Below are 13,957 nucleotides of genomic sequence, written 5' to 3' on the forward strand. Positions count from 1 at the left end.
CTAAAAACGTACAGTCATCAGACCACTCACCTTTAAAATTTTTCATTCTCTATAATTAAACTTATTTTTCCAAATTCTTCTTTTTTAACCTATTTTCCCTTTGAAAAAATACCGATACCCAAATACCTTGGTTTCAGAAGTACCACCTCTCTATTTGTTCTTCTACTACTAAGTGACTGTTTCACATCCTCTTCAAAAACTCAATTTGTGTCTTCTTAAGGATTTTCCTTGGCCCTCTTTTCTCTCTACAACCTTTCTTAGCAATCTCATTCACTTCATTGACACAAAATCACCTTCTCTATTGTGATGCTTCCCAAGTCTACACACCTGCAGCTCTGACCTTTTTTCTGAGCTCCAGATCCACATCTCTAATTTGGGACATCACAACCTGGACATGGGACCTGTATCTTAAACTCAACTGTTTTATTTAATTGAGATGAATGTCTAAAATTTAATTCCCTAAATCAACTCCTCCTTTTGACAGTACTTTCTTTCCCCCTGTGATTCTACCATTTTCCCTGTCTCAGTCATGATCTTAACTTTTGGTCTGATTTGTTTTTTCCTCTTTTTTTCACCTTTTCTACCCAAATATTTAGCAGGCAGTGTCAATTCCACCTCGACAGCATCTCCTGAACCTTCCCTTCTTCTTCATTCTTAGTGTTACTATCCTACTAAAGGCCCTCACTTAAACAGTTATAAAGGAATCCTTAAATATTCTCTGCACAGAATCTGTCTCTTCACTTGAATTTATCCTTCACATTGCTGTTAGACTAATCTTATGCATTCTGATCATGTCACTCTGCTCAAAAATCCACTGTGGCTACTGATTAAAGTACAAGTTACCATGTGTGGTACTCAAGGCTCTCAACAATCTGGCAACACCTTATTTTTCCAGCTATAACTCCTATCACTTCTTTTCCATTTACTTTATTTTCTAGCCAAACTGGACAAATAGCTTCATACATTATATTCTTGCCTCCATGTTTTTCTCAGGCTGATACCTATACACAATATGCACTCTCTTCTCTATTTACCTGTTGAATGAATTCCTCTACTCATCACTCAGAAGTCCAAGTCATTTTCCAGAAATTTTCTCTTATCCCCTTGGGACCATTTAATAACTCGGTACCCCTAGACCTCACAGAACTTTATTTTGTAACCTTTTAATGCACTTTTCATTGCGTTATATTTATACAGGGTGCCTCAAAAGCCTTCGTTCAGTTTTAAGCCATAACAGCTTAAAACTACCCTAAGACTGATGTGAAACCCTGTATGTGTTGCTCTTATCTCTAGGTTATAAGCCCCCTAAAAGCTATGTAGCTCTTGCTCACTGCCTACCAAAGTGCCGTTCTTTATTGGAACAATAGGTGCTAAAGGTGTGTTATGTCACATATCAGCACACTTCGATAGACCTTCTGGAAACAATCATTTATATAGCATCTGTAAAAAACATTATCTATTTGATCAATATAACCAACCACAATTATAGAGGATAAATAATGAAGCATGCTACCCACATCCTAACACAGGTGATAGAATCTGAATGTTTTTTTTTTTTTTGGCTATGGCCAATATGGAAACTTGTTATACTTAATTATGCATCAAGGGTTTTGTTTTTCTTTTCTTTTTTCAGTGGGGAGAAGGAAGTATATGAAAGAAAGAATATAGATTATTTTTTTAAAGCAAAAATTCTATATAAAACAAAGCTGTGTGATACCTATAACTTATCCTTAAAAATAAATTACCACTTTTATTTTATAGAACTTTTTTGCCTATTAAATAAAAATTAGATTAGTCAACAAATAATAAAGTATTTTGTAACCCTCACCTTCAAGCTCCCATTCAACAAAAGGAAAGTAAGTCCAACAGCTTTAAGCCCTTCCTCCTTCACAGTTCACAGAATGAAGCATAAGAAATACTTTCCACATCTCATAATATCTATGTGTATGCGTGTCCATATGTAAGTTTTTAGCGTATGCAATCACAGGCATGCCAATTCTTGTTGATGAAATCTTTATTTCTATTTTGGGTATAGGAGTTAGGAGCAGTTTTTGTAGGGATGGATGAATACCTGTTATAGTGGTATGTGTTATGGCAATTTGTTCCAAATTTTCAGATGGACTGTATGAACAAAAATTGGTTTTATTCTATTCACTAAAGTGAAAAATACATTAAAAATTCAGATTTGTACTATTTTACATACAAAAAGCAAATTGATATTAATAAAATTTGATCAAATCTAAAAGATTCATGAAGCTTTCTAAATAATCACAACACTTCTAAGTTGAGAAAGTCTGAAGTAGCCACATGTATAATCCATAACTGAGAAAAAATTTCTTCAACAACATGCTCAAATGTTTATGGTGCCTTGATTGGATGCTTTTTAAGAAGAGGGAACTTGGGGGGCGGCTAGGTGAATAGAGTGAAGAGAGCACTGGCCTTGGAGTCAGGACGACCTGAGTTCAAATCCGGCCTCAGACACTTAACACTTACTAGCCATGTGACCTTGGGCAAGTCACTTAACCCCAATATCCCTGCTTTCCCCCCTCCAAAAAAAGAGGGAACTTGTTACATCCTAAAGAAACCTCACTGTGCTTTGAATAGAGGTCTTGGTAGGAAGTTTCCTTTTTGTATCACAATTAAACTTGCCTTTCTGCAGCTTCCCTGTGCTGCTCCTAATTTTAGCAAACTCTCTTAATCACAGAAATAAAGTATGACAAGGAATAACTTTAGGAAAATAAACCATTTTGATATCTTAAGCAGGAAATATGTAATCAGTATTTGAGATCTATCATCCTGACATAAGTACTACAGAAAACTGACCAACAATGAGGTGTATGCTGAACAACTTGCCATCATTTCTTTTGTTTTGTTGGTGGCACATCATTTCATTGTTTGGCCACAGTAATCCTTTACGATGGGCACCAGGAAGCTAGCTGTTTTCACTGGGTCTTTGGGTAGTTAAAATAGTTCAGGCACTGGCCATTCCACTCCACTTTTCAGAAGAACTCAAAGTCTTCCTACTACTATTTTTCTTAATTAAGATCACACATAGTAACTTCCAAAATGTTTACCTTGTTTCTGTTCACAGTTCACAGCACATCCCAAAATGAGTTGAAGCATCCTTCCAAGCTCTGCAGCATCTGAGTGTTCCCCAATAAGATTAACATCAGGAAGTGTAAAATCATTAATCTGTTGTCCTAAAATCTGAATAGAGGGGGAAAAATCCCATTTATCCATTTACATTAAAATAAAGAGAAAAAAGACTAATTTTTCAAATGAGATGTCAACACCAGAATCTGAACCTGGCTGTAAGGGGTGGGTTGTTCTAGAATTCAAACAAATTGTTTTAGCCCCTTCCTTCCCACATCTATCTTCCCTTACACCTATACAAGTACCTATATAGTAGGCACTTAATAAACATTCTCTGAAATGTTTAGATTGTTTTAAGAATTCTTTTTTTTTTTTTGAGGAGGGAAGGCAGGGCATTTGGGGTTAAGTGACTTGCCTAAGGTCACACAGCTAATTAAGTATTAAATGTCTGAAGCCAGATTTAAATTCAGGTCCTCCTGACTCCAGGGCCAGTGTTCTATTCACTGTGCCACCTAGCCTCCCCTTAAGAATTCTTTATTACCGAGGGGCAGCTAGGTGGTGCAGTAGTGAGTAAGAGTGCCGGCCCAGGAGTCGGGAGACCTGGGATGGGTTCCAGCCTCAGACACTTAACACCCACACAAAATAACTGGCTGTGTAACCTTGAGCAAGTTACTTAACCCCAATTGCTTTAAAAAAAAAAAAAAGAAATGAAAAGTATGTTTAGGGGTGGCCAGGTAGCACAGCGACAAAGAGCACCGACTCCAGTATCGGGATGACCTGGGGATCGAATGCAGGCTCAGACACTTAGCACTCACCCAGAAACACCTGGCCGTGTAACCCTGAGGAAGTTACTTAACCCCAACTGCTTAAAAAAAAAAAAAGAATTCTTTATTACCTATTTTTTCTATCTCTTTTGAATTTAACATGTCCAGCAGTTACTTATGTTGCAAAATAAGTCCCCCAATCCCCTTACCTCATGGTTGTAATCCAGAATTCCTTTTAAAATTTTCTTCAAATTGCTTATCTGTTCAAAAAAAGAGAAAAGATAGCTGGATAGAAGTACAACTCAAGGTAAGTCCAATTATATTTCAAGACATTTTTGTGGATGACTAATGATTTTAGTCAGATAAACTGATACTTAAAAAAATCTTGCTATCAGGTTTAGGTTGTTACTTTCATGATATCAAAGAATATATTTTCTTCATATGTTGACACTGTTGTAGGAAAAGAACAAATCTCAAAAGTTATCAATCGAAGGCTAAGCTCTAGCACAGACTAAGTAGTAGAAAATAGTAAAAAGAGGGCATAAAGATGAATATGTAATATTAACAATTGTTCAAAAACATTACCATATCTAAAGTTCAGAAAGAGGATTATATATGAAATTGTGAATTTATTATAAAGATTGCAATTTTAACACAACATTTAACTATGGTAATATGAACATTAACCGGCTTGCATATGTCTTCCTTCTGCTCTCTTCTATTTTTGAAATGTCTTAGTGATATTCTTTTTTATGTCATTATTTCTCTTACTCTTCCCTCACTCCCCACCCCCTATACCCTCCCTTAAAATAAAACAACTCCTCTGTAATAAATTAGTATAGTCCATCATAACAATGTCATGGTCTTTTGGTCTTATATGAAAATGTATGCATCAGTATCAATACTCCCATCACCTCTCTAAAGAGGTTTCGGAGAAGCATGAGTCATCACAAGTCTTCTGGATTTTCACTCAATCACTGAAATTGTTTGTTAAGTATTTAGAGACATAAAGTTGCACCCATGGAACGTTTTAGCTATATCCCAAAATGTATAGGATGTTTTCTCAATTTTGTCATTTTCTTTGGTGAAATCATGTATTGTTTGTCCAACTTTTCTTTGATCCATCAAAACTTTGTATTAAATTTCTCTCTATTTAAATTTCAATCCTTTCTCCACATGCCTTTTAATTCATTAAATATTTATTGCATTGTAGTCAGAAAAAGAGGTTTTTATTTCTGTTTCTCTGAATTTGTGTATAAGGATTTTATGGTGTAGGACATGGTAAATTTTTGTAAAACTGTTGTGCATGGCTGATACATCATACATACATGTATATATACATGTGTCATATATTTATAGCTATAGCATTCTATTTTCATTTAGTAATTACCCGACAGCTATCATACCCAACTTTCTAAATTTCTATATTTACTTTTTTGTTAATTTGACTAGGTCTGAATAGGGCATACTGAGGCCTTCAACTACTATGGTTTTTGTGATTTCTCTCTGTAATTTGAGTAACTTTTCCATCAAAAACCTAGCTGCAATGCCATTTATTACATAAATATGTATATGTATCTATGTATAACACATGTAGTACTCTATCTGTAAGCATATTATAGCTTCCCTGCTTATCACTTTTAATTATGTATAATTTTACAGTTGCATTATCTGACAACCTATCTCTGCTTTTTTGAATTCTTTTGAAGTATAATAAATTCTGCTTCAGTCACTCATTTTGATTGTGTGAATCTTATGTTTCAAGTGTTTCTTGTAAACAACATATTGTTAGATTGTGCTTCCTAATTCATGCAGCTACTTTGAGTTCATGCTGTTCATGTCCACTGTTATGACTGTTAATTGCAAGTACTTCCATCTACCACAGTACTTCAAATTTTTTCCTTTTCCACCGTTTTTCTTTCTACAAGAAGAATATGGAGAAATACATGGAATCTGATCAATATCAGTAATGTGTAATTGAAATGTTATGTTCCTATTCCTCTGCCCTTCCTTTCTTTCTTCACCCAATCTCTATTTCTCATATTTTCAATTGAATCCCCTCCTTTTTAACTTACATTTGTTTGGCCTGGGACTATTCACTCCAATTCTACTCTCCTCATACCACCTTCTTTCCTTTCCCTATCTGTAAGTACTTCTTTGTTAAGTTTAATGAATGTCTATACTGAACTCTCTATGTGTGTATTCAACCCTCCTTTATCCAGTTCAGCTAAGAGGAATATTAAATATGCTTCCTGAAACCATTCCCCCATGTTTATATACTTTTTCTTGAGCATAATCGTTAGGCAAAATAAACTCCTCCCTCCTCTATTTATTTCCTAGAGTATTCCTTTCCCCCTCATTTTTCTTTCCTTTGTTGAAACTAAAAGAACAAACAAAACTATACTCAGCTCCATGAAGCTAGATGATATAGCAGGTAGAGCACTCTTACAGAGTCCATGAGTTTTCTCCATCCTATTTTTCATGGATTCCCAGGATTACCTTCTTTCCTGAGCTATTTCTTCTTCCAATTTTTTCATCCCTAAATTTTATTTCACTTTTTATCTCTTGGCTTTATTTCTTCCAGTCACTCTGGTAGTCCTTGTGACCAAGTCTTTTTTTTTTCCTCAAAGACTTGTTCACTTTGTAGATGTTATAAGGCTACTTCTTCTGGATTTATCACTCAGATTTCCCTTATCCCACAGCATGGGCATATCTTGGAGATACTGAAGGTTCGGTTCCCAGCCACCACAATAAAGCAAATTACATGACTTTTTTTGGTTTCCCAGTGCATATAAAAATTATGTTTACACTATACTATAGTCTATCAAGTATGCAGTAGTAGTATATCTAAAAAAAAAAACCCAATAAATTTAATTTAAATAATTTAGCTTATAACTTAATTTTAAAATACTCTACTGCTAAAAAAAAATGCTATCATTTTGAGTCTTCAGCAAGTCATAATCTTTTTGCTGGTGGAGGGTATTGAGAATTACTGACTGATCAGAGTGGTGGTTGCTGAAGGTTGAGGTGGTGTGGCAATTCTTAAAATAAGACAACAATGAAATCTGCCACATGTACCTACTCTTCCTTTCACTGGGACACTCAGAGACCACTGTAGATTGTAACTGGACTGATTTCAATATTGTTGTGTCTCAGGGTAGAGGGAGGTCCAAGGAGAAGAAAAGAAATAGGACCAAGTAGTTGGTGGATCAATCAGAACACACACATTTATTCATTGTCTAATACGGGCATGGTTCATGAGGCCCCAAAACAATTATAATAGTAACATAAAAGATCATAGATTACAGTAGCATGTAATTATGAAAAAGTTTGAAGCATTGTGAGGATTAAGAAAATGTGACACAGAGATATGATGTGAGCACCTACTTGCTGGAAAAAATAGTGCAGAAAGTCTTGCTTGACACAGGGTTGGCACAAATCTTCAATTTGTTAAAAAAAAATGCAACGTCTGCAAAGCACAATAAAATGAGGTATGCCTGTATTTGGTCATTGTTTAGCATCTTCTGCTTACTTGTATTTTCAGCCTCAGTTCTTGGATTAGAATTTTGTGTTTGGACTAATCCCCTCTGGATGGGCTAGGTAGATCTTAATTGGTCTGCTTGCCACTGTAGTCTTATGTTACTGCCTATCTGGATGGATGGTGGCTAATAACCATCATCATCTTCAATTGCTAGTTTCTGTCTGAAGTTTCCTGGTAGAACAATGTAGGTTCAGGTTCAGACTGGTCTCTTTCTCTTTGCATGATTTTCAGTTAGGCATTGGTTCCATTCTCTCATGTCATTAGAAAGTACAATGAAATGATGGAAATCATATGGGTTTGAGGCCTCTTATAAATCTCTGCTAGTACACAGGTGATGAGTTGGCCCTGTCCTCCTGCTATGTTTTAGTGCTCTGAAGAGTGTATGGTTAGGTCACCTTCTTGGCTCAGCTATCTAGTGGGGCTGGTTCTATCCTTCCCTTCTATTTCAACAGGCCAGCACAGGATTTGGTGCTGGCTTGTTATACCCCTGTTCAGAATGACAATGGGCCTTAAGTCTATTTCCAGGAGTTCTCTCTAGCTTCCTTCTTCTCTCAAACTCTGTTTGCTTCTGGTCCAGGTACTAGAGTTTAGGCTGCTTTTCTTGGTAAAAACCTGTCACCCAGGCTTCACCCCCTTGTTTGTCTGAACTACTTTTCCTGTTCTAAGCCCACTATCAGTTTCTGTATTCTTCTGGCCATCTTTCCGTGCAGTTCTGGACTTGACAGAAGTTTACTTTTAATTTCTTTCTTTATTTTTAAAAATTATCATTATTCTATGTGGTCCCTTTTTTAGATTTCGGGGGAAATTTCTGTGGGAGCCCTGTGCCCTTCTATAACTTTTCATGTGAACATTTTTAACCAAAGTTCAAGGTTAATTCTTCATTTCACATTTAAAAGAAAAGATGAACTGTGTTTAGTAGTGTAACAATTACTAAATGGACTGTCTTTTAGAACAGCAATATCAAACTGCAGCAGAAGTGGGAGATTCAGTTTAAAATATGATTGAGAAGTGGAAATAAAAATAAAATACAACATACAAAACACTAATTTGTGGTTTTATAAGTCAATATGCCACACAGGGATCCATTTCTATTTGAGTCTGACACCAACGCTTTAGGTGATTATACAATCCTATCATAAATAAGCTGTGCTATAAGAAATTATGAGAAGGATGCTTTCAGAAAAACCTAGGAAGACTTACATGATCTGATGCAAAGTGAAGTGAGCAGAACCAGAAGAACACTGTACATAGTAGCAACAATAATGTACAATTATTAACTGTGACTGACTTATTGTCAGCAACACAGTGATCTATATAATTCCAAAGGACTCATAAGGAAAAATGCTATCCACCTACAGGAAAAGAATGGATGGGAGTCTGAATGCAGATGAAAGCATTCTTTTTTATTATACTTTATTTTAAATGAGTTTTTGTCTGTTTTCTTTCACAACATGACTAAGAGGGAAATATGTTTAGCATGACTGCACATGTATAACCTATATAAAACTGCTTGCCTTCTCAATGAAAGGGAGGGGAGGGAGGGAGAGAATTTGGAACTCAAAATTTTAAGAAACAAATGTAAAAACTGTTTTTACATGTAAAGTGGAGGAAAAAAAGAAAAAGGATTTAAAGTTGAAAAGGGTCTTAAAGACGAGTTTGTAATCCAGTAAGTGCCCTTTCCACCATACCATACTTCTCCAAATCCAAAGAGCTCACACGACAACAACAGACTAAAAAACCTAAGTATCAGAGACAGACAAGTAGCGAAGGATACATTTGTAGATGGAAAAATAGGAAAATACCTTTAATCTCCAATTGTCTCCCACTTCTGTTTTGATTCTATTTAGCCAATTTTCATCAAAATATACAGGATCTCTGCAAATAAGAAAATGCTGGTTTATTAATACAACAGTACATTTTAAGATCAAAGAAAATAGGAAAATTGAATTTCCTCCTACAGCACTGTAGCAACTTAACATAAAAAAATCTGTTACATTAAAGAAGTTAATAAGCAAACACATACATGAAACTACATACAATAATATCCTTCAGAAGACCAACTTGAAGTGCTAAGAGTTGAAACATTAATTTTATCAAAACAACAAAAACAGAAGGTAAACAAAGGCAGAGTAATATTTTTAAATAAACAAATTAATCTTTATAAAAGGAAATACACTAAACTGGAAAGGGATAAGGTATAGATGATACCATGTTCATTTCTAAATATGTTTAAATGCTACTAAAATCTTCTCTTTATTAAGATGACATTACCAATCAGGAAAAAAACCGAAAAAAATTGAGGCTAAATTAACCTCTGCTAATAAATACCTCAAGCAATGCCATCCTGCAATAATAATTCAAAGATCAATAATGTCATTATTTTATACTTTCAAATATCATTTTAGCAAACACTTAGCCCTTAACAACATTATAGTTAGAAATAATTTATAAATCAAACTGGATTTACAGCTCCTGTTGTCTGGGGACTTAAATCTAAAAGAACACAAAGCCAAATTTAAAACCTTAAAGATATACACTAAAACCCAGATATACTATAGTTTCAATTGCACCTCAGTCAATTCATATTTTTTTTTCTATACAGAGTAATGTACAACTTGGTCTCTCTCAACAACAAATAATATCTATGTTACAAGCTTTAGGTTTCTCACTATCAGAATCAAGATCATCTAGATGCATCGAAGTGGAATAAGCAAAGACTTTGAGTTAAAAGATCTGGTTCTCAGGTGGCTAGATGGCGCAGTGAGTAGAGCACCAGCCCTGGAGTCAGGAGGACCTGGGTTCGGTTATAATATAACAGATTAATATAAACAGATCCTGAGGTTTGTCCTCAGACACAATACAAAAAACTAGTCGTGTGACCTTGGGCAAGTCACTTAACCTCAACTGCCCTCCAAAAAGCAAAATAAAAATAAAAGATCTGGTTCTAGTCCTAGCTCTAGGCCTTTCTAGCTATATGAGGGGAAGTCACTTAATCTTTCTAAGCCTATGCTTGCATCTGTAAAATGGTTATCATGCCATCTGCAGTACTTACTTAAAATTATTAAATAATAATACACTGGGGCTCAGTGAAATCAAGGAAATTGAAAAGTCCACATCTTTCATTTTATTGGTGAGGGAGCTGATGCCCACGTACAAGTATAGTGACTTAGCTGAGGTTAAAGTGTTATAATGATCAATAAAACAACATTATATGTCAAGTTCTTTATAATGGTGAATTGTTATAGAAATACAAATTATTATTATTAAGTGCATTAAAAGATTAATATTGCAGAGCTAGGTGGGGCGGAGCCAAGATGGCGGAGTAGAAGCACGACCCTCCCGCAGCTCCGGCTTCCACCCTCCCCAATCCATGTAAAAAGGGGACTCTAAACAAACTTTGGAGCTGCAGAACCCACAAAATGACACAGAGAAGCTAACCTCCCGCTGAGAACAGCCCGGCAGGCCGGCAGGAATAGGCCAGCGCAGAGCTCTGGGAGCCGAGCCCAGCCCCATGCCGAGGCTTTAGCCCCAGGGCGGGCCTGACCAGCCACCAGCCAGAGGGACTCCAGATCAGCAGCAGCTGTGGCCGTTTCCATATTTATCAACACATAGATGCGAAGGACAAGGTGAGAGGCCAGTGCATTCTGGACTTTGGGACCCAGTAAGTGGGAGTGCGTGGCTTTTACCCCCGGGGCGAGAAACCGCTGAGACGCCGGCACAGCCTGCCAGCGCCACGTGGCGGCTTCAGCTCCTGGCTGCAGAGTGTAGGGGGACCAAGCACCAGTCTGAGGGGTCATCGCTCTTGCTTTAACCTGCTTGGATCTGGATTGCAGTCTAGGGTGGAGGTCCTGGGGTATGTGTCCAGCTTGCCAGAGCGTGTGGAGACCTCAGAGAGGGCACCCATCTAATACCTCCGGCAGCTGAGAAAACCCCAGCTTTTGGGACGAAAACTCCCCTGTCTGGTGGTAGAGTCCTACTGTGGCAAAAAGCCTAAAAGTCAAATCATTGAGTGGCAAAATGAGCAGGCAAAGGAAACAAAGCAGACAGAAGATTCCAACATTGCACTCCTATTTTGGGGATAAGAAGGAGCAAGGCATGGAACAGGAGGAAAACAGTGAAGTCAGAAATCCTGCACCAAAAGCTTCAAAGGAAAATACAAGCTGGTTACAGGACATAGAGGACCTTAAGAAGCAGATAAGAGAAGGGGAGGAAAAGTTGGGAAGAGAAATGAGAACAATGCAAGAAAATTATGAAATGAGAGTCAACAGCCTGACTGAAGAAAATAATACCTTAAAAAACAGACTGACTCAAATGGCAAAGGAGGCTCAGAAAGGCAATGAGGAGAAGAATGCCTTAAAAAGTCGAATTTGCCAGATGGAAAAAGAATCTCAAAAGCTCACTGAGGAGAATCATTGCTTCAGAATTAGAATGGAGCAAATGGAAGCTAATGACTTTATGAGAAATCAAGATGCTGTTAAACAGATCCAAACAAATGAAAGAATAGAAGGCAATGTGAAATATCTCATGGGAAAAACCACTGACCTGTAAAATAGATCCAGGAGAGATAATTTAAAAATTATTGGACTGCCTGAGAGCCATGACCAAAGTAAGAGCCTGGAAAGCATCCTCCAGGAAGTTCTCAAAGAAAACTGCCCTGATGTTTTAGAACCAGAGGGCAAAATAGAGGTTGAAAGAATCCACCAATCACCTCCTGAAAAAGATCCCAAAAAGAAAACTCCTAGGAATATTATAGCCAGGTTCCAGAATTCCTAGATTAAGGAGAGAATATTACAAGCAGCCAGGAAGAAACAATTTGAATATTGTGGAAACACAATCAGGATAACCCAGGATCTGGCAGCTTCTACACTGAAGGAGCGAAGGGCCTGGAATGTGATATTCCGGAGGTCAAGGGAGCTGGGATTAAAACCAAGAGTCACCTACCCAGCAAAACTGAGTATCCTGTTTCGGGGGAAAAAATGGTCATTCAGTGGAATAGAGGACTTTCAAGCATTCTTGCTGAAAAAACCAGAGCTGAATAGAAAATCTGACATTCAGATACAAGAAGCAAGAGAAGCATGAGAAGGTAAACAGGGAAAAGAAATCATAAGGAACTTATCAAAGTTGAACTATTTTTTTTTTTTAAGCAATTGGGGTTGAGTGGCTTGCTCGGGGTTGCACGGCCAGTTGTTTCTGGGTGTGGTGCTGGGTGTCTGGGCCCGGATTTGATCCGGGTCGTCCCGGCACTGAGGCCAGTGCTCTTGCTTGCTGATCCACTTGGCCAAAGTTGAACTATTAACATTCTTACATGGAAAAACAATAATTGTAACTTATGAAACTTTTCTCAGTAGTTGAAGGGATTAGAAATATATATATATTATATATATATATATATGTCTTTATATGAGGGTATGCAGGCATATGAATACATATGTGAATGTGTGTATATATGTTTACAGGTATACATAGATAGAGGGCACGGGACCAATTTAACAGGAAGGGATGATACTTAAAAGGTGAAACTAAGAGGTGAGAGGGATATAATGAGAGGAGATGGGGAGAGACAGAGTGGGGCAACTATCTCATACAGAAGAGACAAGGGAAAATGGTTACAATGGAGGGGAAGAATAGGAAGGCAAAAGGGAATGGGTCAACCTTATTCCTATTGAATCTGGCTTGAGGAGGGAGGGAAATACACACTAAATAGGGGATCTCACCCTCCAGGAGAATAGGGGGGATGATGGAAGGGAGGGCAGGCTGGGGGGGGAAGTTGGAAGCACCCACTTTTGAAAAGGGACAGGATCAAAGTAGAGAATAGAACAAGTGGGATGTGGGATAGGAGGGAGGGAAATATAGTCAGTCTTTTACAATATATCTGCTATGTTATTGTTTTGCATTAGCCACACATGTACAACCTATACTGAACTGCTTATCTTCCCAGTAAGGGTGGGTGATAAGGGAGGAAGGGAATGAATCTGGAATTCAAAGTTTTAAAATCAAATGTTTAAATATATATATATATACTATTATCAATATTGTTTTGCATGTAATTGGGAAATACAGAGATCCACCATGCCCTACTGGAAAAGTTGAAATGGGTATGGGAGAAAATATGGGAGAGAGCAGATCAGAGGTGGGGATATCCTGTGGGACTGCTGTTTTGGGGGGATGGGTGGGGGAAAAACGGGGAGAAAATTTGTAACTCAAAATCTGGCGGAAATGAACGATGTAAATCAGAAGTTAATAAAGCATTAAAAAAATAAAAAAAAAGATTAATATTGAAGATAAAGAAAAGGATACAGGCATCTAAAAAAACATGCTAACTTTTAACTGATTATAACTAAAAATAAATTATCTTTCTCCTTAGAAAAACTATGTGAATGGCAATAACAGCTGACACTTATACAGCACACTGAAACTTGCAAAGCACTTTATCTACATTATCTCATGTAATCCATATGATTGTGATATCATAGACCGTGCAGTTGTTAGTCTATGAGCATTTATTGGGCATTCTACTACGTGCCAGGCACTGTTCTAAAAGGTAGGAATGGAAAACATC

The 13,957-nt window shown here is 37.1% G+C and overlaps 1 protein-coding gene across 1 annotated transcript in view; it reads right to left on the reverse strand.

Moving 5' to 3' along the window:
• The window catches only part of HOOK3 (hook microtubule tethering protein 3), a 126,028-nt gene that overhangs the window by 77,288 nt on the left and 34,783 nt on the right, over window positions 1–13,957 (reverse strand). The window contains exons 3-5 of the mRNA XM_069075795.1: window positions 9,201–9,273; window positions 4,067–4,117; window positions 3,075–3,207 (exon numbers count right to left, since the gene is read on the reverse strand). Of these exons, the coding sequence (XP_068931896.1) occupies window positions 3,075–3,207; window positions 4,067–4,117; window positions 9,201–9,273 (257 nt within the window). The remainder of the gene's footprint in view (window positions 1–3,074; window positions 3,208–4,066; window positions 4,118–9,200; window positions 9,274–13,957) is intronic.

Source organism: Petaurus breviceps, unplaced genomic scaffold, assembly GCF_028583685.1.
Source record: "Petaurus breviceps papuanus isolate PSGF00001 unplaced genomic scaffold, PetGlider_PUasm1.0 90919, whole genome shotgun sequence".
Classification (NCBI taxonomy): domain Eukaryota; kingdom Metazoa; phylum Chordata; class Mammalia; order Diprotodontia; family Petauridae; genus Petaurus; species Petaurus breviceps.